We start from the raw sequence: 27,242 nt of genomic DNA, 5'->3' as shown, positions 1-27,242 counted from the left end.
ATTCATACCAATAAGTTTATAAAAGCATTACATGAAAAGGAAAATTAGTCTTCAATAGAGAAAAACCTTCAATCCTAACTCTTTGTCCTTGCTGTCGTCAAATTGCTCTAAAATTCTGTCAACCCTATCAAAATTATGAAAAGTGCTATTTAAAGTAGGCTGAGCGCGTCAAAAACCGTGTCACAATTTGTATGCATCGTAACACATTTTAACTTTTTCCATCTGAATTGCACCACAATTGGTCTTAATTGTGACACGATATTGCCACTTTTCGCCAAGATCGTGCCATGATCAGTATGCATTGTGACACAATTTTTCCCGTAAGTTAGAGGAATTTTTGCTTTTCAACTTTCTTCCTTTTTATCATCTTTTGGCAACTTTTGATCGTTACTCACATATTATTAGATTTAACTTCAAATCCATGTATTTCTTCCATAATAATACTAAAAACACCTAAATTATTTATCAATTTACATGATGATTGACCGTTTATCACATAACTAAAATTTTATAATATTTACATAAATTTGTAAAATTATTGAAAGTTTTGTTTGATAATAATTATAAATAAACTTTAAGAATAAATACATATCTTTAATAATTTAAAAATAAATATCTAAAATAGAAACAAGTATAATATTTATCCGATAGAGTTATCCTAATTTTTCCTTAATCAGTCGCGCAAGGTCGGATATCAAGATTTCCAACAAAAAAAAAAATGTCACACAATAAACAAAGCATGGAGGTTTTTCAAAATGAAAATCAACCGATACATCATTATTAAGACACTTAATATTCATCCTAGGTTTGATAGGTTTTAGAATATTCAGCTTGATAATGATGGCCTTATCAAGAAGTTCAAATAAATCATATTCCAAGACCTCTCTCAATTTAGAACCAAGTTTGAAATCCATTTGAGAAGTTTTTCATTGAATAGGCAGGTCCCATAATTGAACTCCGATAGAGATGGTTCAATCTCAATGACAGATAGCCCATGATGGCTGCACTAGACATTAGATAAAGCCATTTGAATACTGCCTCTATGAATTGGTTTTTCTGTCATATTTTTACCCAAAATGCACGTCGATAGGCCATTTTGTTGTTCTTGAATCCCTCCTTCACAAACGAGGAAGTCGATGTCTTGTTCATCAATCGCCGGTGGTTTCTTGTCATGCAAGTATGTTTTGTTCGTGTTTTGTGCATGATAGGTGCTGGTATCAATGTGTTCCAAACGAGGATTGGTGCTTGAAACGATATCTAACCACCACGCTATTCCAAAACAATTTATTACATTAAGGCGATAGACACGGTACAAGAGTAGATATATTGAAATAATTTTTTATATGAACCTACACAGGGAGGAAAGAGTTCATTCCATTCATTTATTCTACTGAAAAAAATGAAGTTTTTAAATTAATTCACAATTTGTCGCGTTTCTGGTGTGTAAAACCTAGTAATAATTTTCCTATAGGAAGTTGTCACAAAACTTGCTCTCCTGTGGCAAAAAGATTCCAAAAAACGGTGGTCACAACATAAAGACATGCTGTTATAGTTAGGAACGCTTGAAACGATCCCAGCCATTGAACAAAATAACCAGTTCCAATCGTGCTTATGATAGCTGCTAAAGTTCCAGCTGAATTTGATATTCCTGTAATAGTTTAATCATCATCGTTAAAACAAGAACCATGTTGCAAGAACAAAGACTTAATTAACTTTTGCTCAAGTTCTTACCATGTAGAATTCCTGCGTACTGAGGAGCAATATCCTAATCAAGTAAAAATGTAAAAGATTTGAGACTATAAGTTCATGAAATGTCATTAATATAAAGTTTATTTGTTTTTCAGAATAATAGATTAAGCCCGATTATTGTGTGTGATGGACTTACTTGTATGTTAAGCATAAAACCAGCTTGGCTGAAAGAGCTTAAGCTCAAAGCTGCAGTCAAGAGTGTAGCAGCAATTGTCGGTGTATTTGCATAATTCAAGCCGATTAACGCCACAGCTGGTCCAATAAATCCAATTGTCTGCAATTATACATATTACATTACTAAAATCAACATTAATAGAAAAATCGTATCCACCAGTAACATGAACTCCGTTTGATTTTGGTCTACAATAAGGAAATCGTATCCATAAGTAATTTGAGTTACCTGCATCAATTTACGGACAAATGTTGTCGGATATCCGGTGTTGATTAAGAAATCTGATGTAGTACCAGCTAGGTAACCTGAAATTGCCATTGTTGCCCATGGAACTGCACTAAACCATGCGGCATGCTTCAAATTCACATTATAAACCTGCAAAAAAAAAAGTAGTCCACTGTTGAATCTTCCAAGCTTCCACAAGATACAATTTTACTTGTTATTTTACAAACAAGCTAGCTCATAGAAAAGTAAGAAAGTAATTACGCTTTTGAAATAAACCGGCATCCACGATAGGAGAACAAAGTAACCCTGCAAGTTAAGCAAGGACAAAATCAGAATGCTTAAAATCAAATTCATGACATCAAAAAGTTCTTATCTTCGCTCTAAAGTAAATAGAACTCACCCAGTTGTTAGTTGCGTTCGCGAATATTATAGCCCAAGATGGTAATTTCGATAAAATAAGGCCTAGTGGAGGAAACTTGTTACTCTTTTTCGGAGAAGCGGTTTTTCCTGCTTGGATTAATCTGAGTTCTGATCTGCTAATGAAATTGCTTTCTAAAGGATCATCTGTAACTTGATATGTCCATGTCATCACCCATAGTAAACCAATAGATGAGAATAATATAAACGGGCCGAAAATTCCGATAGTTGACAACATAATCGGTGTTATCAACAAGCCTATTACATTGCCAATATGAAAACCAGCCATTGAAATTCCAAATGCAGTAGCTCTCTCAGTATTTGGAAACCACCTATTCAAATTACAAGATTAGTTCAGCACTCAAATTATAAAAAAAAGCCGCAACATCGACATCAAGATATCGTGCGGAGCAATTCAAGATGCATCCATCACCTTGATAAGAGAGTGCTCATGGATGGAAGAGCTACACCTTCGGCTAGTCCAAAGAAAGCGCGAACGGCCAATAAGGCCATTGTGGAATGATTTGCTGCTAAAGGTGTAAGAAGAGTTGCCAAAGACCATAACATTACACCCCAAGCCAGTACCCTTTTTCCTCCATATCTATCCACCAAAGCTCCACCAATCACTGAAGAGAATATGTAACCCCACAGGAAAGATGACTGATAATAAATGCATGAAATATATGTTAGCTAGTGAATCCACCACAAACAAACAAAAACAAAAATGGTTTGGTTTTAAAACATATTGTCATGTCTCATAGGACCCTCAAATGAAACTACTATGCATATAAGACACAAGTATCATAGACTCTGATTTAAGATCCAGTGGATCACCTGCTATCAAGTTTCCGTTATCAGAACAATTGAGACTATGGAATACACATTGAATCTGAAATGTCACTATTATATATTTCAATTTCCTATTTTCATAATGAGAAGTTTTTGAATCACTAGTACTATGTAGTTACCTGAACAATGCCTAGAAAAGAACTGGACCAACCATGTTTAGCTGCAAGAGGAACAATAGCCACTGACATGACAACACGGTCAGCATTACAAAGACACATGACGCATGCCAACAAGGACACAACCTTGTACCTCTCTGGAATACTACTAACAACAACACCATCTTCTCTAGTTTTTCTTCTCACAAACATTCCTCCATCTATTCCTTCTGCAGTGCACTTCACACTCCATTTTCTCCACTCTTCTCTTCTTCCTCTTTTCCATTCCAGTTTCTTGGACTCAAAACCCAACTTGGCTTTTCTAAAACTAACAAAACTCAAACGAGGTGATGATGCCAATGAATGAGATGCAGAAGGCAAAGATTTTCTTGTTGAGGAACACAAGTCATGAGATGTTGATGAGTTTGTAATAGTAGCCATAAAGAATAATGATTGGTGAATGGTGAATGGTGATGATGAATAATATAAGTAATTAATGGTCACAAACTCATGAATATTGAAGAAAGGACGAGTTTGGTGAAATGGCAATGCATTGAACAACAACCACCACGAAATTTGAAAGTGAATTGGAAAAAAAAATGAAAATTTGAAAGGTAGAAAAAAAGAAAAAGAAGGAAATTTTTGTTTGGTAGGAAAGTTGGTGAGAATATGAAAAGGGTCAAATGAAGATTATGTGCCTTGAAGAATGAAAATTTGTGAGAATTGTGAAAAGGGTTTACGATTTCACGAATTTAATGTAAGAATAACAACAATTTTTTCCTTTAATTAAAAAAGACAAAAAATTGTTGTTATTCATTTGGGTTTAATTGAAAGTAAACGAATTGAGTGGGTGGCACCATGTGTAGGTGTGAGCACACGTGCAATGAAGTGACATCAACGAAACCTTAACCAACCTCGTTGCACGGAATCTTGTGTAAAATCATTGACTTTTGGTTTTTTTAAACATTAAAAACAAAAGGGGTAGGTAAGGTAAGGAGCTAGCTAAGGTCTCGGTCAAGATTTGTGTTTGTCTAGTTTCAACGAGAAATAAGTGGAAATTGAATGGAACCTCTGGTGGAGTTATGACATAGGGATGATAAGGAGATCAAAATCTGTGGGGTCCACTCACATTCGAACCTGAGTCAACGGTTGAAAATTTAAATTGATTGGGTTTGAATTTTAGTGTCATTCGATATTTCGGATGCAGATTTGGGTAGTGTGAAATCCGCATCCGAAATCACATCCGCTTATATATATACATATTTATTGTGGAAAGTTGTAGAAAAATATATTTTGTTACGGGTTCGGATTTGGGTAAAAACCCGAACCTAACAGGTGTGGCGCGTGAGTGTTATTTTGCCATCCGAATAGTCTTTGGGTTCGAGTTTAGGTTTGGATGGTGATTTCGAGTACGGGTTTGGGTAGTATGAAATACGCACCCGACCCGACTCGTTGTCATCCCTACATGGGAGATGGAGTGTAAGCCTAGCACCTCAACGTCAAAATAATTGAATAAGTGAAAAGATAATAGGCTTAATTGTAACTTTAGTCCCCCTATTTTGTCTTTTTCTTGATTTTGATTCTTCTATTTTAAAAACCACTATTTTAGTCCCCTTTTTAAGTTTTTTGTGCAATTTTCGTCCCCCTATTTTGCTTTTTTCTGCAAAATTAGTCCCTATTGTTGTTCCTTTTTCAACATAAAACTCAAAAGGGGGACCAAAATCGTGGTTTTAAAAATAGGGGGACCAAAATCGAAAAAAAAGATAAAATAGGGGGACCAAAGTTGCAATTAAGCCAAGATAGTATGAAAGTCTAAAGGAGAGAAAACTTAAAATGTGTCTATATTGTGTTTTGAGCTTTATATAACAACTAAAACAATTATAATAGGTTTTTTTTTTCTTTTATCTTTAACTTGGAATCTATTTTGGTCTCTTAACTCTTAAAAAGATTAATTTGATTTTTTTTTTAAATTGTGTCAAATAAGTTTTTTTCGTCTAATTCCAACAAATTGTGTCTATTTTTGTATGCGTGGCATTCTTTATGACATTTGTTCTTCACCATCCTCATTTTTAATGTGTTTGTTCCCAACTCTTACGTCAAATGAACCTAAATCAAATTAGGGCATAAATCTCCTTGATTGCCATCGCGAAAACTTGTAAAAATGAGTTTTGGTTGTTGTTCATCCATAGCGAATGGGAAGAGTTCTGAGAGTTTTGATTTGAAGGTTTGCAGAAATTTCAATTTTTGATGGAGACCGAGTTGTCGTTGTGGAGACATTGTTGTTCTTCATAAGGAAACAACGGCAAATATGGAAAGCGGTTTTGGGGATATCCACATTTTAAGGCAAGCTTTCATAACCACTCATCCTTATAGAAAAATTTGGGAAAACTATAGCTGGTTTAATATTTATGTTTGGTTTCTTAATCTACACACGATTCTACCCAAATCTGGTGTGAGTTCTTTGATTGATTTTATGAATAAGTAGAAGATGAGAAGAACCAATTTATGGAACAATGTACATCTTATTCAACAAAAGTACATCTTATTCATAACTATTCATAAAAATTCAACAAAAGTACATCTTATTCAAACAGACATACAAAAAGAACAATGTTTGTTCAAAGAGACATACAAAAACAACAATGCTTATTCCAACACACATCAATTTGTGGACATTAAACATTCAACAAAAATTACACATAAATAAACTAAATTGTCTTCTTTTTTTGTGTTATCCTCTTTGTTGGAGTAGTCCTTATTGTAGTTGGGTCAACTGCATTCTTTGATGCACTTAATTTAGTTGTATGACAAGATGATGATTCCTTCCTAACACTAGATGAAGATGTCATCCTAATACTCAACCTCTTTAGCCTCCCTTTACTTGGTTGAGAGGGATGATAAACTTGACTTGCCTGAGTTGTTAATGTAGCATGTGTAGGTTAACTAGCTTGTTGAGTTTGTTGACTAGCACTAACACTGCCATGAGTTTGTTAACTATCCCTATCTTGATTGCCATGAGTTGGTTGAGTAGTTGGTTTCATCTTACAAGTAGATTTGTTATGACCTATTTGCTTGCTCCTACTGCACCTAATAATTAATTCAGTTCTTCCCATTTTACAATCAGAGCCATCAATTTCTCCTTGCTTAAGATTCCTTGTCTTCTTTAGCCTTCATTTTATTTTTTTGTACTTTGATGGTTGGACATTTGGATATTATGTCCTGACCTACAAATTTAATACATTGTCAGCGTAAATCACAGGATTGTAGTCTGTATTATACCTTGATTTCTTATAATCTTCAAGGATGTAATCATATACTCTTAGGTTCCTATTATTCATATGGATGATAATATCCAAGGAATGTGTAGGAAAGACACTCATTTCTACCTCCAAGATCATCAATCAGAAGCTCCAAAAATCATGTTCGACTATCTTTTGTTTTCCCCTCCACAATAGATAAAGCTATTGACAACATCTAATCATTAGGATCTCCACCAACTGCAGCCAAAATTTACCCTCCACAAAGACCCTTTAAAACGCATCCATCAAGACCAATGACATGCCTACACAATTTGAAACTCTCCTTACATGCAGCATAACATATGTACAATCTTCTAAAATGAGGCATTTTATCATCAATTCCTTCTTGCACTGGTTGGCCATTTAACTTGACTGTTGATCCAAGATTTGTTCTTAGAGATTCATGAAAATAGTCATAAATTCTAGTGTAATCCCCTAGAAATGAACCATCAGCCATGTCTCTAGCTGCAATTCTAACCCCAATTTCATTTGTCTTGTTGACCCCTACATTGCATTTTTCTTTGTGCCTTTTCCTTTATATCCTTAATATTCATTATAGTATTATTTTTTTGAATCCTCCTACTCAACAACTTTGTAGTCATCATCTTGACATTATAATCTCTACTACAACTATGAATGTCAATTACTTTTCTAAGTTGCCCATATTCCTACTTGGGCAACTTGGCACATTTTGCTTCCCACTCACAAACCTTCTTACATTTAACCCTAACCCTTTGTTTGTCATTTTTTGTGAACTTGAGGTTCCTAACATATTGGACATCATAGGTTGTTATTGCCTTCTTAAACTCACTTTTGGTACTAAAATGTTCCTAACTCCCATTTGTAATTTTCATGTTTTTATGCAACTTGAACATTGAATATTTCTTCTTGGTTGATCCATTACTCTCATCATTTTCACATCCACTTTTCAACTTTAATCTTATTTTCACTCCCCTTAGAATCTCCTTTGTGTTCTTTCCACTCTTGTTTCTTTTTTTTGCTAGTACTCTCTCGAGCATTATCATAGTCAATTAGATTACCAATTTTATCTTCCACATAATCATCACTCTCATCGGAGTCATCAAATGCAATTTACAAAGCACTATATAATTAAAACTCTCATCCATTCATTACACATGCATTACCAAAACTAGTTTTCTGCCCATCATGCACCTCAGCAACACCAATCTCTAGCCCATCGCACACCTCATAATCATGTTGCTCTCACCAACATTAACATCACCACCTTACAGGTCACCATCCCGCACATTATCATCCCCCTAATTACTTCATTATAAATTTTAGATAACAAATCTTCTTCATCAGCAAAAGGACCCTCATAATACTTTGGCTGAAATAATGGATATTATATATAAATATCAAGACTTAAATGCACCCAAAAATATCTAATTCACATTGGTCATCAGCCAAAACATTCATCCCAAAAGTGGGGTCCTTTAATATAATGTATCTATTTCACTATATCCTAGTTCCTTTGGTATACCTACCAACTCAAAATAACTTCACTTGTCAACATCAATTTTTAAATTATCAATTGTTTATGTACCTGTAGGTATAAAGTTGATGATTGTGATGTTGACAACCTTCTTAATGTTTTGATGACGAAAATACTGGTGATTGTTGAAGTTAGTGGTAATATCTTTTCAACTCTCTAATAATGGCGAACAAACCTAAAGACATCTCAAGCCTGGTCAAGTAAGAGCCTAAGATTCCATTAAAAAGCTTATATGGTTGATTTATCTGGAAAATGATCTTGAAAGACTCAGAGTTGTGAGAGACGGGAAGTGTGAAAACTCGTTTGCTCATGTCTCTATGAGTGACTAGAGTTTTGTGAAAGTAGGAGAGTAACTCTTAAGAAACCAAGGCGACTCTCAAACACACACACACACACACACACACACGCGCGCACACTCACACACACACACACACACACACTTACCCACCCCTCCCCCCCACACACACTTAAAAGCTCTTTTGAAATTATTTTTTAACTATCAAAACTCTTAAAAATGTTTCCAAGCTTGAGCCAGATGATTAGGAAGTCGTCAAACTTCTTTTGAAGCATTTTTTGACTACCCAATCGATTGGGACCTTAAGCCAACCGAGCGGAAAAGGGAAAATCGACTATATAATCGATTATGATAGTGTCTTAATTACTAGCAATGACTCTCTGACCAAGATTTTCAAAATAGGACAAGGTAATCGATAATTTAGGTCATACAATTGATTGGGACCTTAAGCTAATCAATTGGGCCATTAAAACTGCCCATGGAATGTTTCCTTTTTTTAGGTTTCTCATCTCCTATGTAAGGAAGTGTCTCTCCTCCTGATTTCCCACCTAAACTCTGAATTTTTCCATTTCTTTGGAATTTATCTCTCTTCTCTCTCTCTTTAAAATATTTTTTCTTTTCACATAAGTTGCCTCAGTGCCCTTAAGAAAGAAACTACTTGTGAGGAAAAATTTTATCGGGGTTGTATTATTGTTATTACTCTCAAGAGTGTGATATTCTTGGAAAATTGAGTTTGGTTCTTGAGTTTAATCAGTCTTAAAATCTCTATTTAGTTATACAACCTAGCCGATAAAATTTCTATTTAGTTGTTGAGGTTAGCTTGGAAAATCTATAATCGGTTTGTTAGATCAACCTGGGTAAAAACTTTCTTTGTTGGTTGGGGATAAGCCATTGTAAAATCTCTAGATCTGCTTGTAATAAAGGTTTGTTCGTATAACATATAAAATCTCAAGTTTATAGTCAAAATATCAAGAAGATCTCTTGGGAATAGAAGTAGGCCAATGTTCGATCGAACATGGATAAATCACTAGTGTCATCTCTCTAAACCCTTATCTCGTAATTTCTGCAATTTACTATACCACTTTTATTTTGCACTGTTTATTTTACTCCGATCTTAAAGAAAACTAATACAATTCATTTCCCAAGTAACAAAAACTTAAAATTAATCGTGAATTTTGAATACCATAATTCAACTCCTCTTGTGTTTGAAGTCACTTGTCCAACATCTCCTTCATACATAATTAGTTTACTATCCATAAAATCACCACTATGATGAAATTTCAAATGCAAATATTCTTCCATTTATACCTATGTCCAACAAATTTAAAATTAGAAAGGGGGTGAAAATCAGTATACTCATAAACTATAAAACAACAAATTACAATGGGGCGGCAATCAGGATTTCCTAAAGCCTAAAATGATAATATAAGGGGGCAGCAATCAGGATACCCCTGAATCCTAAAATGATAAATTATAAGGGGGAGAAAGTCAGGATACTCCAAAAGCCTAAAACAGCAAACCTGAAAAAACTAAAACGTATAAGAGTTCATTTTTGCTTGAACACGAGATAACATTGAAACCCTAAAATCCTAACACTAGAAAACGATAAAAACCCTAAAATCTAAAATAGATAACAAAGAAAACAAATACTAATCGTTGTTAACAAATGATTCTTCATTTACGTCTTCACACTTATGTTCCCCATATAATAGTTTAATCACCTTTGATTTCCTTAACTTTTTGTCTCCTTCGATTACGAAATTTCCTTCACTCCCTGTCTCCTTCGATTACGAAGTCGCATTCACTCCTTCTCTCCTTCTATTACGAAGTCACCTTCACTCCTTGTTGCCTTATTCTACTAGAGTTTTATTTGAACAAAAATGATGAGTTGGAACTCAACTTTCATTTAGCCATTCCATTTTATCTGAAGTTAATCTCCACATCAGTGACTTAGTATCCATATCAACACAATATGTATTTAACATGACTATTTCATTTGCGCTTGTTTGAAATAAATTTTAGAATTTAATTATATATATTGAAAGAGTAAAATAGTGCTACACATTCTTGTAATAAAAAATCAACTATATTATATCATCAAAATGATTTTTCAGTGTTACTAGTAAAAAAACTAGTAACAAACCCGTGCGTTCGCACGGGTTCTGATACGGGACGCGCATTTGTTTCACATGTATATTTTTAATAGAAAAATGTCTAGTACCCGTGAAAAATGATAATTGAATATATAGAAAAATGTCTGGTACCCGTGAAAAAATAACAATTGAATATAAAGAAAAATGTCTGGTACCCGTGAAAAAATGATAATTAAATGTATAAAAAAATTCTGGTACCCGTGAAAAAATAATAATTGAGTGTATAGAAAAACGTCTGGTACCTGTAAAAAAATAATAATTTAATATTTAGAAAAATGTCTGGTACCTGTAAAAAATAATAATTAAATGTATAGAGAAATGTCTAATACCCGTAAAAAAAAAATAATTGAATGTATAAAATATATTAAATTTTAAATAATTTTTTTTAATTAGCTATCAAAAATTCAAGAAAACATCGAATTTTTAAAAATTTAATTTGAAATTTTAAATATTTATATTAAATCATTTTTTGGTAAAAATGTGAATAAAAATATTTATTTTAATTTAATATTTTAAAAATGATAAGTTATTATTTGATAAAAATTTATTTTCTATAGCCTACATATATACCTAATCTTTTGTACTGTTTTAAATTTCCAAAGATACAAAGGATATTTTGTTGTTGCATCAGTAAGTTTTCTTCTAGAAATATATTCTTCTAAACTACTATAAAGATACTCTTAAATCATTAGATAAATTTCATTCAACTCTACCCAAATTTATCCAAATCCATTAACTACATACTAAAAAATTAGTAATCAATCAGTAACACATGTAGCCTATGAAGTGCACTCTTGATAGCATAACCAAACAGTGAAGCATTACAAAAATGAGAAATAATGCATTGTGTATTTTGACAGTGTAATTGAAACTACACAACAATGAATGAAAGGTTGGAATATATATTAGTATTTTAACAATGTTGTCTCAATGTTGAAATATAGTGTATTTATGTCATTATGCTACGTTTGTATTTTTTTTAAAGGCCAAAAGATTTAATTATTGAAGGCATAAGGAATGCCAACAGAATATATACTTCTACTACAAAATCTAATACAAAATGTAGCAGACTAAACATAATAGTTAATGGTTTGGAAACATACACTTTTAGATCAAAACTCGGTTTTAGAAAAGTAAAATTGAAAAACTGATATGTTTACATGTTATAGTTTTGATTTGAGGATCATGTATACAATTAAAAAACTCACCAAAATTTGCAACATATATGTCAAATCTATATTTTTGTCTATGTTAAAATTTCTGCTATATGTATCAGTTTGACTAATATATTATTATCTACATAAGAAACTTATGATTATGCAGCAACTTTTGCTAATTCTGATATTATTGCAGCAAGTGTAACAACTTATATTACATAAGAGTTGCTTCTTAAGTGTAACAACTTTTGCCAATTCTGATAGTATTGCAGCAACTGTTTCCAACAACTTCAACTGCCAAAAACATCAATTACATCAATTAAGAGTGAATGCGTTATAATAACAAATTGGAGTTCAATTAAGTTTACTACTAACTTGATGATACAATATAAAAGCTATCTCCATTTTAAACTTTTCTCTTGCAAACTGAATTTTCTTTTCCATAACATAAATTCAAGAGCAGCACTGACTGGCTTCACGCCTATTGGGGTCTGTTGTAACGGGTGACGTTAGAACCTTTTCAAATGGCGTTCCAAGCATAGGCATCGAAGGTGGACAAAATAGTGGCAGAATTTGAGCAGTGGCCATTGGTGGACCCAAACACAGTAGTGCTTACAAGAGCCTACCAAGAGCATCAATTTTACCCTTTCCCGAGCTATTCGCACCGCCACCACCACAAACTCAATCCTTCTTCCAACCCTTTCCAACAATGTAGCACCATTTGAACCAAGAGCCGGTCTAACCGGTGGAGCCGACGTCGCCTAGCCGACTTTAACGATCAGCTTTATTAGTCCAACAACTGCAACAATAAATTACAACATAGTTATCTTCTAATGACATTGCAACAAAATAAACAAAACAGAACAATTTAAATAAAGTCCTACCTAAAAATCAACAAAACATAACTCTATTTTCCAAACCTGCATAGAGAGTTAAATTGTAAAAATTGGATAGAGTGGTCAATGAAAATAAAGTTCAAAACAATCGTAGTAGTAACACAAAATAACACACATCAAACATCAACAACATCAACCACATAAAAATAAGCACTTATGAAATCGAAAAATCACGCAGCTAAGACAACTATCGATCAAATCTAAGCTGCTAAGCAATTTGCAAATCAGTTATTATTCTTTCTTAAAATACAACAAAACCTTACAAAGGTTCACTCGAATTCGTTGTTTCATCCATGAGTATTAACAGCTTCCCAAACCGAGTTTCTCGGAACTGGTTTAGTAAGATCCCGCGCTTGCAAAGCAGCATTCCTTAACGTCTATGCTGCAAAGGACTTGTAGAAATATGGCACATATGCTGCAAAGGACTTGTAATTGCTGTTTTACTTCTTTTTCAGGTATATCTTGCTGCAACTTCTCTATAAATCTAAAAAGGACAAGGTTTTGATCAACTTAGCTTCTCTGCAGCATAAAACAAATGACAATTATAAGGGGACTAAAGACTAATGAAAAATGAACATAATACACACACAGTTACAAACAATGTAAAAACCAGTAAGCCCCTCTTGTGGACAACACTCCACTAACCGTATGCAAGCTGAGCGTAAAATGCACTCCACTGCAAGTTGAATTTCACCATTATTAATGTTGTTTTTTATGTAATATTGACAAGGTTTATTGCTTTCTCAACTAAAATGTAGCAGTATTCTTCAATTTTGGGATTTTCTTGATACACTTGTGACTTGGTTCAAATTTATTAAATGTAAAATCAACAAACTTTGAATTGCTAACAATTGAGCTATATGGCTTGATAATAACACTGTCTGAAGAAATTTGATAGCAATCCCAAAATCAACAGCCATAATTACACCTCACCTAATTATACCTCACATAAAGCCATAATTTACCTGTCTTCATCTTCCACAATCCCAAAACAACAATAGTTCGACAACATCGACAACCATGGTTATACCTATGATAGAAAATCAGACAGAAAACAACTTAAAAGAAATTTGACAGGTCAATTAGTCATAGTTACTCTGATATCCCGTATCAAAACATGATTGGTCATCGACAAAGTAAATCAATTAATTGCAACTATACATTCCATTCACATCGGAAAGGTATGGTATTATCCAGTCCAACAAAGAAGTGCATGACATATCAAGAATTTTGTGATTGAATTGAACACAGAAGAGACTGCAATCTGTTTTGAGTGAGAAATACTCCAAATTAGTCTCATCACCAGCTTCAAAGGGGTTAATCACCTTTGATTTCCTTAACTTTTTGTCTCCTTCGATTACGAAATTTCCTTCACTCCCTGTCTCCTTCGATTACGAAGTCGCATTCACTCCTTCTCTCCTTCTATTACGAAGTCACCTTCACTCCTTGTTGCCTTATTCTACTAGAGTTTTATTTGAAAAAAAAATGATGAGTTGGAACTCAACTTTCATTTAGCCATTCCATTTTATCTGAAGTTAATCTCCACATCAGTGACTTAGTATCCATATCAACACACTATGTATTTAACATGACTATTTCATTTGCGCTTGTTTGAAATAAATTTTAGAATTTAATTATATATATTGAAAGAGTAAAATAGTGCTACACATTCTTGTAATAAAAAATCAACAATATATTATATCATCAAAATGATTTTTCAGTGTTACTAGTAAAAAAAATAAAAACAATAGTTTTTCTTTTTGGTATAAACAATTGTTAAGCTTTTGAATCTACTATTTTCCTTTTTTGTTGCTATTGGTATTCATACCAAATAATTTTGTAACCGTTGATTTTCATTTTTCATATTTGCATTTGGGCAAAACTCCCGCCTCTCTCTTCTTCTCTCTCACTCTCTCCTTCCACTCTTCATCTCTCTAAAATCTCTCTGAACTCAAAAGTTAGAAATTCCTCCATTTTTATCCAGATGAAGCCCACTGCCACCAGATTAAAAAAACCCAACACTGTATCAAAGGTTTTAAATTTTCTTATTGCATTTTGATTTTTAGAATCATAACCACTTACATTGATTCTATGCTTTGAAAAGTAAACTAAAAATCATGACCTAAGTAGTTGAATTTTTGTTTTGAATCCAATATACTCGCTATTTTGGTTGTTTCTTATGTTTGTATTTTTTTACAGCTTGTTTTGGAGGAGGTAATTGGATTGACAACTAAAAATGGGAATGGGTTAGCTTCAAATACCTCCAGTTCCAAATGTGCTTATTTGGCAGGTTGTGTGGTGGTCATTCTTGATGTGAATTCCGGTACTCAGTCGCATCTCATTGCTTCCGATAGATTGCCGCCAAAGCCTTTGAGATGTGTAGCTTTGTCGCAAGATGGCCGCTTTGTTGCAGCTGGAGAGGTAAGAGTCTATTAGTGTTAGTGTTCTGTATATTTCTGACACTTGTCTGACTTTTCTGACACAAGTAGTACGAATGTCATATGAGTGTCGGACATAATGGGATACAACTGGATATATATGTATGGAGACATGTATCTATGTATTCTCTCCTAATATAGTACATTTTGCAGGCAGGAAACCAGTCCTCGGTACTAGTTTGGGATTCTTCTACTTTGTCCGTTGTCTCTAAGTTGAAAGGGCATCTACATGGAGTTGCATGCATCTGTTTTTCACCAAATGGTTGGTTACACTTAAGCTATATATATATGCTGTTCTTGACTTTTATTACTTGTCGCTTCTTACTCATTATATCGTAATGCTGATCATGTCCAAGGTAAGCATCTGGTATCTGTTGGGGGTTATATTTACCTTTGGGACTGGCGGAGCGGTCAACTGATAACAAAGCTTCAAGCAACTTCATCTTCTTCTGTTGTATCAAGTGTTAGCTTCTCATCGGATGCAAAATTTATTATAACTGCTGGTAAAAAGCACTTGAAGTTTTGGACACTTGAATCATCTAGGAAAACTCAACAAAATGGAGTGATGCGCAAGACAGTCAACACTGCATCGTTAGCAATACACGAAAAGATTTCCAATCTATCAATTCAGAAAGAATGTTCATTTACATATGTTGTTTCTTCTGTGTGGACCAATAGCAGCGATGATAATCGAAAACAAGCTGGTCGTTTGTTTTCTATATATACATTGACTGATTCAGGTTAGGTTCACTTTAGAGCAAGTCTAAAATTGACATTGTTTGAGTTAATATTTTGTGTTGCTAATTTCGTTGTTTACAGGCATTTTATACATTATTCATTCTGGGCTGTCAGTCAGAAAGTCCGTAAACTTGAAGGTAGTACATCCAATATATTGATGTGTGTCAAAGACAACTTTCAGAAGATGATATCTTGATGCATGAAATGTCAAGTAACTAAGTTGTATTTGACTTTTTCAAGTTAAAAGCCGGAATATTCTTATGATCTTTCCATCATAAACTGTTCCATTACAAATTTGATTGAGTTGTCCGAAGAATTAATCTGGTGTTATACTGTAGTTTTTGGTAATTTTTAACAACCCCCAAATTACATTGGCAGGTTCAAAAAGCTTTTGCATTATCAATATCGGGAAAGCTAATTGCCTGTGCATGCAATAATGGAACAGTCCTATTATATACCCCCGAGTCTCTGGAATACGCTGGCAGTGTATTATATTCAAAGGCCAAGAAATTTTATGAAGAAGATAACAGCAATTACCATGCCATATTTCCTGAACAAAATTTCCAACAGTTACCTGCACTGCCTGATGCAGTTGCATGTCAGTTTTCAACCTCAGAAAAGCTGGGTGAGTGTATTTTTTTGATAATTGCAATTAACATACTATTGCATTGTGCATTGATATACTCTTCATTTTTACCCTACAGTGGTTATTTACAGCGATCATAGTCTCTACATCTGGGACATCCATGATGTGAATCAGGTAAATGATTTTTTCGTTTGCTTGTTACGATAACTTTCAGGTTTGATAAAAATGAGCCTCATGTAAATGCTAAGAAAAGTTTCTAAAACAAATCTACAATGGGTCTGACCTTTTCCTAGACCCTACCACTGCTTTTAAATTAGCAGATGATGCAGTAAGTTCCTCATATTTTGAGGTGTTAAAGACATTTCTTAGTGGTTAATGCAGACAGAATCTGTCTTTATTTTTCAGGCCACAAAGTGTTATGTGCTAGTTTCACATTCCTCATGCATATGGGATATCAAGAATCTATGTTGCGAAAACATGCATGATCCATCTCTTGCATGCGCTGCTAAAGGTTGTTTGGGAGGGATTTCTTTTGCAACATGCTCTACTGATGGCACAATTAGGCTATGGGATATTTCTTTGCAATCTGATTTCTCAAAGAAAGATGCTGAAGAGATTAACAATGAGCTATTGGGTTCTTCATGTTTAGGTAGCTCACAATTCTTAAAATTATCAATTCAGTCCTGTCAGAATATATGAAAAATATCTTAATTTGAAGCTAGAAAATATAGTGAGTATTATTTCAGATTGGATTGATTTTGTACAAAGACATACTACTATTTATTTGATATACCAGAATATGTAAATTCTTGTTCTGCCCTGTGTACCTAAAGGATTAAGCTCTATAACGTCCACAACTTCTCATGTTATCCACTACTCACATATTATGTTCTTCCTGTCTATTACTTCAGTAAGTGCTGGGACTTTTGAACGCGATGCAGTTAAGGTAGATCTTAACCGTCAAGAATTTCGATCACTTGCTGTTAGTTCAGATGGAAAGTATCTTGCTGCTGGTGATTGCAAAGGAAACCTTCATATATTCAACCTTCAAATGCCCGATTACACATGTTTGCAGGTAAATTCTGACACATGAGTGTATTTAAAGTTATTAATGAAAATTGAACGTATGCTTTATTGTTCATGATCATTTGTGTCCTGCATATTGTTTCAGGGTGCTCATGATGCCGAGATTCTTACATTAAGCTTTACCTTGTCCACCCAAGACATACCTGGGGAAATTGCAAAAAGCAGTTGCTTCCTTGCCTCATGGGGACGGGATTGTATAATCCATCTCTATGATGTTGAAAGGTAGAGTTGTGCAGTTTTATAGGCTACCCTTATTGTCTGGTTCTGCATTTTGATGACTAGTGTATGGGTGTGCAGAAATTTTGATCTTATAGGCAGCATTGATGACCATTCTGCTATTGTGACTTCTATCAAAATTAATAGCGACAGTGATGATAAGTTTTTTGGACAACCTATAAAGGTGAGTTTCAATGTTTGAAAAGATTGCAGATATCATTCTTCTTTACAGAAGCTAATAATGTTGACATATATCAGGCTATAATGGATCCAAGCTGCACATATGTGGTCTGCTCATTCTCTAACAAGTCCATTTGCATATATGACTTTATGACGGGAGAGATGGTTGCCAAGGCTACAGGACATGCTGAAATTGTTACCGGTGTCATCTTTTTGCCTGATTGCAAGCATATCGTTTCAGTGAGATTCTTTCATGTTCAATGTTACACACATGGATATACATACGTTTTGTTTTATGTATGTGTCTATATCTATGTATGTATGCATGTGTTAGGTATGTATGCTCAAGTTTAATTAACAATTATACTCCAACGGTGTAAATTAGTTTTAGAAAATTTGTTCATTATGTGGCAAGATAGTGAAATACAATTTAACGTATATGTTAAACTTGTTTTAAACTATCAGTATATAATTAAATTCTATATATATTTGGTAACTATATGCAGTTTCAATGTGAATGGTGTATGATTTATTCAATTTCTTGTTTATTGTTAGGCAATTAGTTTTGTATACTTCAAACCATCTATTAGTATAGTATACCATTACGCTATGTTGTAGCAGAAACTAGAGAGGACATAAAGAGATATCCCGTGCATTTTTAAATTTCTTGTTCATTATTAAATTTTCAAAATCTTGTCATTCAAGTGATTTGATTTTCATCACTAAAGTTTGTAAGATGCTTTATCAATTTTTTCATCTCTATGATGCTGCCCTCTGTTTTGTGACCAGCAAAAGATTTGTTAATAACTTATTCTATATTCAGGTGGATGGCGATGGTTGTGTTTTTGTATGGAAATTGCCCACTTCACTGTCTTCTAAAATATTGGAGAAAATAATAGAAAACAGTAATCCACTGCCTTCAAGAATCCCTAGTGAACCTCCTGCTTGTAGTCATATATCATCTTGCAAAGAAGAGAGTCAGCACTGCAAGATCAATAGCATGGATGTCTCTTCATTAAAGAAAGAGAGCAAAAGTGCAAATGGAGTGCTTAAGTCAAAAAGTATTCATGGAGAGGCTTCATCTTTTAAATATAGTATTTCAAGACTTCCTAAATGGGCGCAAGCAAAAGTGGCTCACTGCAATGATGTTAGTAACACTTCGTCAGAGGTATCTGTACTCTGATTGTTTCTTTTTCTTTGATAAACTGCATTGTGTTCAAATTCTCTGCCCCCTTACCCACAATTTATAATATGAAGAGGCTTTTAAATTTGGAGATCCATACATGAGTAGAGTTATATATGTATTGGTCAGAATGTTCAAGAATGCATATATCATCATCATTGTAGATGACAAATTAATTTATCTATGGTTTGAAACTGTCATTTTAATTGGATTTCATAGTTAAATCTCACATTTCCAAAATTGAAATCCAATTAAAATGCCAGTTTGCCATGTTCCTCCTCATTTTTTAGAAGTTTAAATTATAATAAACTCTCATCGAAAGCTTCTGATGTAAATGTGTCAATATTAAAAAATAAGGATTCTATTGTAGTGGTATCTAGCACACAATGCTGACCCCAAACACAAAAAACCTTAGTTCCATGATCACCATGGACGGTGCTAGGATTTTGGTATGAAGTCCACTCTCTAATATCTCTTTTATTGATGATCATCAGGCACATTCTGCTTTATCCCCAGAAGTTCAAATACCATCTGATCATGCTTCTTTATCGCCAGAAACTCTGAACACTCAATGCCCTTTAAGGCCTAGCGGTACTTTCAAGTAAGCATTGACTCTTAATCTTAAATCATGAACTTTTGGTGGCATGTCAGTTCTTTGTTCATGAAAACACTACAGTTTCAGCAACACTGATTTGGACAACCATTGGCGCAATGTTTACACTAATTGTATGGATGCACTTTCCACCCCAGAGATGCAAAACGTAGTTGAGACAAAGTTTCCGAAGATTCCCTCGAGTTCAAGTAAGTTGGATCCTTCTACTTGCATTGCATTTCCCTCAATCTCACAGTTATATATATGATAGGGCAAAAACCATAATGTCAACAAAGCTTGTTCTTGTGATTTTGAATTGATGGGCTTATTTAAAATATGATCTAACATTATAAATGATGGCTTATTGCAGCACAAGATAGAGCTATGATCAGTAAGGACAAGATCTTCTTTGAACTTACTAGCCTTAATGAGAAGATGGATCTCGTTTTGGACCAGCACATCAGTTCCAACGATAATGATTCTTCTAGGTATTCTGAAGAAGTTTCTGATAGAAAAGAAGGGCAATTGCATTTAGATGAATCGGAAAGCATGTCAAAAACAACTCTTGAAGATAACTTGAACAGCCTGAGCTGTGAAAAAGACAGTGATATCTTTAAGCAACATTTAAGCAGCCTATCAAGTACGCACAAGGTTAGTGTTGCATGCAATGGCTAAATCTAATTTTAAGGGAGTAAGACATCTTATTAGGTTTTCTTGAGCTTTTAAATATATTTTTTTTTATCTGATGCATCTTCACAGATGAAGTCAAGAAATTCATCAATTAGAAGGTTTTCTTCAAGATATACTATACACTGGGATCGTGCAGGGGACTACAAGAAATTATTTAGCAGTCCTGTCAAGAATAGGACTGATAGCAAGAAGTCTAAGGAAGAAGCTGAAACTGATAGTATAACAGAAAACAGATCCTTGCAGTTGATGGAAATTGAAGAAGCAGGAAATTCAACATCAGATTCAACACATGAGTTAATCAGCTGCCTTACCAAAGAAAATTCTATCGACAATCAGCTGAAGCTAGACAGAGATCAAAAGGAAGGTAGTTGTATCCGGAGTGAACTGCAAGAAACCATAGCTGCATGCAAAGAAGCATTCGGTAGTTTGGATGCAGCAACTGAGAGAGCTTTGCAATTATTTACAAAACTCGAAAAGGGTTATGGAGAAAAAGTTTCAAGGGATGAAGTTCAATTTTTGAACAATGCTGTTGAGCTTCTTCCATTAATTGTTGAGAAAGTGAACAATGTTGCTAGATTGGTTCAATGTAGGAAAAACAATAACTGCAGAAGTAGTTAAGACGATCCAAAATTAAATTAATTGTTTGGTAGATTTGCTGAAGGCTATTAGGAAAATTTAGGAAATACAAAATGAAGGCACAGGTACCTTGAATATATTAGTCTCTTGCAGAATATTTACTCGAAAAGTTGATATTTTATTTAAAGTTGGTAGCATAAATTTCTTCACAAGCATTTCGAAAAAAGAAAATATTTAAACTTGTACTAACCGAGTTATTTTTTCAAAATTTGGAATTAGCTACTAGTGTGTTGAGTTTTTTTTACACATGATGAATCGTAAGTTTATTTTATCTGAGACGTATTCATGAAAAAGACTCAATCTTAACTTGGTCAGTATCTAACAAAGTTCAGATGCATGCAGGGTTTCTTTCATCTCTAAATTCACACCATGTATGTTGTAATTTAGCAACAATTCATTGAAGGAGTTTTTGTTCTTGCACTTTGATTTATATTCTTTATCTCATTGATTGCAACTATATGAATTCACCATTTATTAGAGCTAAGGTAGCTATACTAATGTAACATAACTTGCTTGCAGTATGTCATTGTACTGCAAAATGTTTTGCTTTACTATTATTTAATTTTTTGTTTAGTCATGAGAATTTAAAAGATTGAACTGCACAGAATTAGTTGGTTGAGATGTCATGTGTTTTAAAATTTCTTGAAAACGTGATAAGGGTGGGATTAACAAAAAGAAGGGGAAGCAACATTGCCTAAATTGGATTGGTCTGTAATTTAAAATTTGGGAATTGCTTAAGGCATTTAAGTATTGTTTTTCCACTCTAATGAAAAACCAAAACTATCCCCATATAATTTGAAAATGTATCTTTCAACATATTCCAAATACATTAAATTCATATTTAAATGAGTCACACTCAAAACTTTCAAAAATTCTGAAACTTACTAAACCAGTATATATATATATATATATATATATATATATATATATATATATATATATATATATATATATATATATATATATATATATATATATATATATATATATATATATATATATATATATATATATATATATATATATATATATATATATATATATATATATATATATATATATATATATATATATATATATATATATATATATATATATATAAAAGGGGCTCAAGCCCCCACAGAGAATATTTATTTTTGTTTAAAAATGTGTTATAGTTTCTAATTTTATCTCCATAAAAATATTTAGTCTATATGAGTTTATTTATTAAAAATTTGAATCAATCATAAGATTATCATGAGTGAGATTGTACTACAATAAAATTACCTTATACTATCATACGTGCAATTGCATTACCACAAGAGCTATACAAACATAGTAGTCATTCCCTAGTGAATATAGAAATTTATTTTCATCATCTATGTACCTTATGATACTCAAATTAAACATAGTGGTCACTAGACTTCTATGTATACTTAAAAAAGTGATGATGTTACTTTATACAATCACCTTATGATTCCAAATATTACTAGTGCCTTATATGACACCACCAGCAAGATGTTATTTCCTCTGATTTACAATTTTATAAAACTACTGTAATATAGATTGATCTCAAGTCAAAAGTGAAGATGATCTATTATGTTAAAGTGTGTGCATGAAGTTGGGATCTGAATTCATTACTGACTACTTGAACTGATTTATTAGTGGTTTGGGAATTTGTGAAACAATCTGAAATGGCTTATTCCAAGAATTTCACATCAAAGCAGCTAGCTACCTTGCGTGTTGAACTTAATTTAGTTATCAATTCTATAGTCTAGATATCTAAGATAAGACATCACATACATCAAACATAAATAAAGGATGACAAACCAGTTTCATAAATGAGGAAAATCTTCCAGTTTATGTCGGTTTTAGCTATTGTCTATTTACACCCATGTTTTTTTTAAAATTCAGTTCTCTCCCAATTGTAGTTGTAGAAGATCGAACCACGGTCCTTCCTACTAAATTCAGTGGCAATTTACCACTGAACCAACTGACAATTGGTCCCTCTTTGAATTGTTAAGTCACGAGGTTGTTCTTTATTTTCTTCCCTTTCTAGAATTATATTTTCAGTTCTAGAATTATATTTTCAGAATGTATAAGCGTGTGTTTGGATTGATTGTGAATTGATTTTAGCAGAATTAAGTTTGATAGAATTGATTTTAATAGAATTGAATTTAGCAGAATTAATTTATGTTTAAATTAGCGATGACAAAAAAATCCGTATCCGCGGATAATATCTGTCACGAATAAAATAAATGGATATTTAAATACCTGTTTTTAAATGGATATAGTACAGATTTGATGATATGTATCAACGGATATCCGTATCTGTTAATAAATTATAAAATTATTTAAATATCATTAGTTCAAATCATTTAAAGAAGGAAATTAAACTTGTGATGGAAAAAATTAATGTGACAATTTTTTGTTTGTTCAACTAACAGCAAATTGTATGGATCTTATGACATAATAGTTTTATGTGTCTTTAAAACTTTAAAAGAAGTTGAACATTTATTTTTTTAAATAATTTTAGAAAAAATGTTATCCATTGATATATGTAAATATTTACTTATATCTTAAAATCCATGGGTTAGTCGCTTAACGAATATCCGCACGGATATGGGGCAGATATGAATATCATATTTATCAAATGGGCCGGACACGGATATTATACTATCCGTCTCCATGGATATCCATTTACATCTCTAGTTTGGATACATTTATGTAAAAGTCAGTCGAACAATAAATTTCAGTGTAAAAATCACTCAAAATCAATTCTAAAAGTATAAGCTACAAATTCTAGCTTTAAGTGAAATCAATTCTACTTTTAATATAAACAAACACCTCAAAATCAATCAAAATTAATTCTACACCTCTTAAATTGATTAAAAGACAATCGAAAGATACTATAAGTAAGTCATAAATTAACTTTAGAAACACATAAATACATTGTGAAAGATTGAAAGCTAACTTTTCAAAAGAAAGAAAAGTATACATATATGCATTATGAAAGCATACTTTCGTAATATATATTCTATCTGTTCAAAATAAATGTCACATTTGTAAAAATTATTTGTCTCAAAATAATTTTCATTTTAATTTTAATATTTAAATTGTACCCTCTAATTAATACTTTTAATTTACTATTTCTTTTAAATTGCATTAATGATAATAAAAATACACTAATAACCAATAAGAATAATTAGTAAAGGATAAAGCTAACATGTGCCATTGAATGCACATGTTAAAATACCTAAATATAAAAAATTTGTATTGAAAAATTTAATAAACACACTAATTACTAACTTTTTAATGTAAACAATATGCAATTTTTAAGAAAAAAAATTCTACATTTAACTTTTAACATAATTGTTATTCTTTATTTTTTTATTTATCACATTTTTTTATGTGAACTGTAAAAGTGTCAATGACACTTATTTTGGACGGAGAGAATAATAAATGTGGATACATTTTGAAAGTATACTTTCAAAAAAAAATAAGTCAATTTATGCTTCAGGGGTTGGAAATAGAAAAATCATAGGTGCAAATATCAACTTCCGTGGCTCTATAATTAGTTTTACCTTGGTCTTATTGAAGGAAGCCCAAACAAATATTGGATATGGTTTAAATATCATTTGACAAAAAAAGCTTTTTTTAATCTTTTATCGAAAAAAAATCGTTAAAATTAACTTGTATTAATTAATTTTTTTTAAATGTCAAAAATAATTTTTATTAAGGTTTTAACAATTTGTTGACCTCTATTTTGAATTCAACTTTAATAATTTAATTTTTTCATTTTACAAATTTCAAGAACTAAATTATCCAGGAACTAAATTATCCAACTCCGACAATTTCAAAAATCATTAAAAATTTCAAAGTTTCAAGATTATAAACAAACTAAAACTTAAAACTTGTTAAGTATCTCAATGAATTTTTCAAAATTTCAATAAATCACCACAAATTCATAAAAATAATAAATTATAATTTTTAAAAATTCCTGTTATTCACTGTGAATTTGTAGAGGCCATTCTTCTCCATGTGAAAAAAGTCTTTATTGTAAATCTTTTCAAGTACATCTTCATTAACTTCCCTCCACTTTATCACTAAAAAGGAAAAGGGTCATTAACAAAAGCAAATATAATATTTCCTTTTCTCCCATCTTTTCAACTTTAGAAACCAATTTCACCGATTATTTTCATGCAATAATATATTTGAATAAAAAAACTCAATTCCACAAGTATATTTATACACTAGAATAATAATACTACCAATCTATTTGTATATATTATCTTCACTCTTTTATCCCTCTCCTTTTCTCATTTTCAAGGTGTGCATTAGGTTAATGTTGCTCTTTTAGACCTAAAATAATAGTCACACTAATTCTTATTGAAATGTTTTATAAATCCCAAGGAGGGTATCCCTAGATATATATACTTCTCTAACTTTGTCTTGCTTTAGTAACATGCCAAACTCTACATTCTCCATTGGGATTCCTTCACTAATTTTTTTAATGTTTCATCTCTCAATTTTAATCACCTTGATAAAAAAAAATTAACCTATCTTAAGTGCAATCTAGCTAGTTACTTGCCCAAGAAATGCGCAATCATGGCTATTTTAAGCACTGCCACAAGGGTCATATTAGTAGGTGCTAATAAAATCTTGTAATTATAATTAATCTCTAACTTTAATCAAATGCTATAACAACAATTTGTTTTTAGACTATTTGAGTTTGATGGATGCCATGTGAGTAATTAGCGCCAATAAAAAAGAATTTATTTTTTTATTATTATCTTGTCGTTTCAGTAGGTTAAAATAGTCTTACATTATTTAAAAATTGAGATTAATAGTTTATATATAATATTCAATACACTTCAATTTAAGTAGCTGTCTTTTTTAAAGGGCAAGACAATAAGAATTCTCACACCTAAAACGAATAATATCTTGCAACTGAAATGATGTGAACTTGACGTCCATAAACCACCATTCATATATAAAGTATCTTATGTGAGATTAAAAGTATTTTCTCTAACCCTTATAAATTTACTCCACTCTTATTCTCTTGTACGTTTAATAGTTAACCGTATAGATTTACCATACATCATTGCATCAGAGATCTACTCCACTATACCAAAACTATATTCTACAATTTTACCAAATATCTCTAGTTTATTTGGTGAACACATATATTGTCGATAAAAAAGTTTTAACAATGATAAACTAGAACGGTTCAAATTTATATAAAAAATTATAAATATATTTGAAAGGTAAGAAATGGTGGGAAAATAATGCATTTTCATGATAATGGAGAAATGGCAAAGAAAATTTGAAGAGACACATTGGGTCCAATATGGAGGCTTTGTTTAAAGTAGTTTATCATTCTTTGTGTTTGTTTATTTATATTCAAAAAACAAAAAGACTCTTATTTATATGTTTGTAGGGTAAAGGATCCTCAATTAGATTGTCCTTTTGCATCAAATTTTCCTTTGTAATCATGAGTTTCTTCCCTTTTTCTTTTCATTTCACACATTATTTAGGCATGGATTTCTACAGTGATTCAACTCTATTTTTTGTTTTCTTGTCAAAGAAAATAATAACCATAAAATATTGATTTTTTTAAAACATATATAATGTGGAGCCAATGAAAAGTGACTTTTTTTTAATGTATGAAGAATATTAATTAACTTTTGGTGATTGTGTGCAAATGGGTTGTTATTATGGAGAATAATTACCTAAATATATACTTAATTAGACAACATTATTGAATATAATGAGTAATGAAATAGGCAAAGATTAGTGGAATCTATAGATTTGATGCGCACGTCTATATCTACACAATTCTATTTCAAAACAATTTGGTAAAAATAAAAATCAATTTCAAAACTATAGTAGTATAATTTTCATTAGCTAAAAAGAACTAGTTAAAAAAATGTAAACAAAAACAACTTGCATAATAGAGTAGTTATTGCTCCCAACAATTTAATACTAGGTTGTACACACATAATTCAATGGTAGAAGTCAATTATTTTGAGTAGAAAAAGTCAATTATTGTTAGGCCAAAAATCACTTTACTTGTCAAAGTAATCAACACTTGG

General features: G+C 32.1%; 2 protein-coding genes across 2 annotated transcripts; one reads left to right on the top strand and one right to left on the bottom strand.

Annotated features, from left to right (window-relative positions):
- Window positions 1–1,303: 1,303 nt before the first annotated feature.
- Window positions 1,304–4,297, bottom strand: LOC131609349 (probable anion transporter 3, chloroplastic). The gene is made up of 8 exons (XM_058881029.1): window positions 3,532–4,297; window positions 2,997–3,223; window positions 2,547–2,895; window positions 2,408–2,452; window positions 2,150–2,296; window positions 1,886–2,023; window positions 1,732–1,765; window positions 1,304–1,648 (listed from the first exon to the last, which is right to left on the bottom strand). Exons 1-8 carry the CDS (start codon window positions 3,946–3,948, stop codon window positions 1,479–1,481), a joined length of 1,527 nt encoding a protein of 508 aa, XP_058737012.1. The 5' UTR covers window positions 3,949–4,297; the 3' UTR covers window positions 1,304–1,478.
- Window positions 4,298–14,674: 10,377 nt separating this feature from the next.
- Window positions 14,675–21,265, top strand: LOC131611903 (uncharacterized). Its single transcript, XM_058883735.1, has 17 exons — window positions 14,675–14,855; window positions 15,023–15,244; window positions 15,415–15,523; window positions 15,618–16,001; window positions 16,081–16,136; window positions 16,378–16,624; window positions 16,704–16,759; window positions 16,991–17,234; window positions 17,497–17,660; window positions 17,757–17,893; window positions 17,969–18,071; window positions 18,146–18,307; window positions 18,891–19,235; window positions 19,745–19,851; window positions 19,927–20,051; window positions 20,213–20,493; window positions 20,602–21,265. The coding sequence occupies exons 1-17, from the start codon at window positions 14,808–14,810 to the stop codon at window positions 21,148–21,150; spliced, it is 3,339 nt and encodes a 1,112-aa protein (XP_058739718.1). The 5' UTR covers window positions 14,675–14,807; the 3' UTR covers window positions 21,151–21,265.
- Window positions 21,266–27,242: the final 5,977 nt, after the last annotated feature.

Source organism: Vicia villosa, linkage group LG6 (genome assembly GCF_029867415.1).
Source record: "Vicia villosa cultivar HV-30 ecotype Madison, WI linkage group LG6, Vvil1.0, whole genome shotgun sequence".
In the NCBI taxonomy this organism is placed as follows: Eukaryota; Viridiplantae; Streptophyta; class Magnoliopsida; order Fabales; family Fabaceae; genus Vicia; species Vicia villosa.
The sequence above is the reverse complement of the archived record's forward strand: the minus strand, read 5'-3'. Positions and strand labels throughout refer to the sequence as shown.

What these genes read in the sequence shown, in the direction of transcription:
- LOC131609349 (XM_058881029.1), bottom strand. Translation starts at nt 3,948, where the DNA reads ATGGCTACTATTACAAACTCATCAACATCTCATGACTTGTGTTCCTCA. An exon ending in ATGAGCACTCTCTTATCAAG is followed by an intron (nt 2,896 to 2,996) that starts GTGATGGATGCA and finishes TAATTTGAATAG; the next exon opens with GTGGTTTCCAAATACTGAGA. An exon ending in TTGTCCGTAAATTGATGCAG is followed by an intron (nt 2,024 to 2,149) that starts GTAACTCAAATT and finishes GTATAATTGCAG; the next exon opens with ACAATTGGATTTATTGGACC.
- LOC131611903 (XM_058883735.1), top strand. Translation starts at nt 14,808, where the DNA reads ATGAAGCCCACTGCCACCAGATTAAAAAAACCCAACACTGTATCAAAG. An exon ending in GAAAGTCCGTAAACTTGAAG is followed by an intron (nt 16,137 to 16,377) that starts GTAGTACATCCA and finishes TTACATTGGCAG; the next exon opens with GTTCAAAAAGCTTTTGCATT. An exon ending in AGGCCTAGCGGTACTTTCAA is followed by an intron (nt 19,852 to 19,926) that starts GTAAGCATTGAC and finishes AAAACACTACAG; the next exon opens with TTTCAGCAACACTGATTTGG.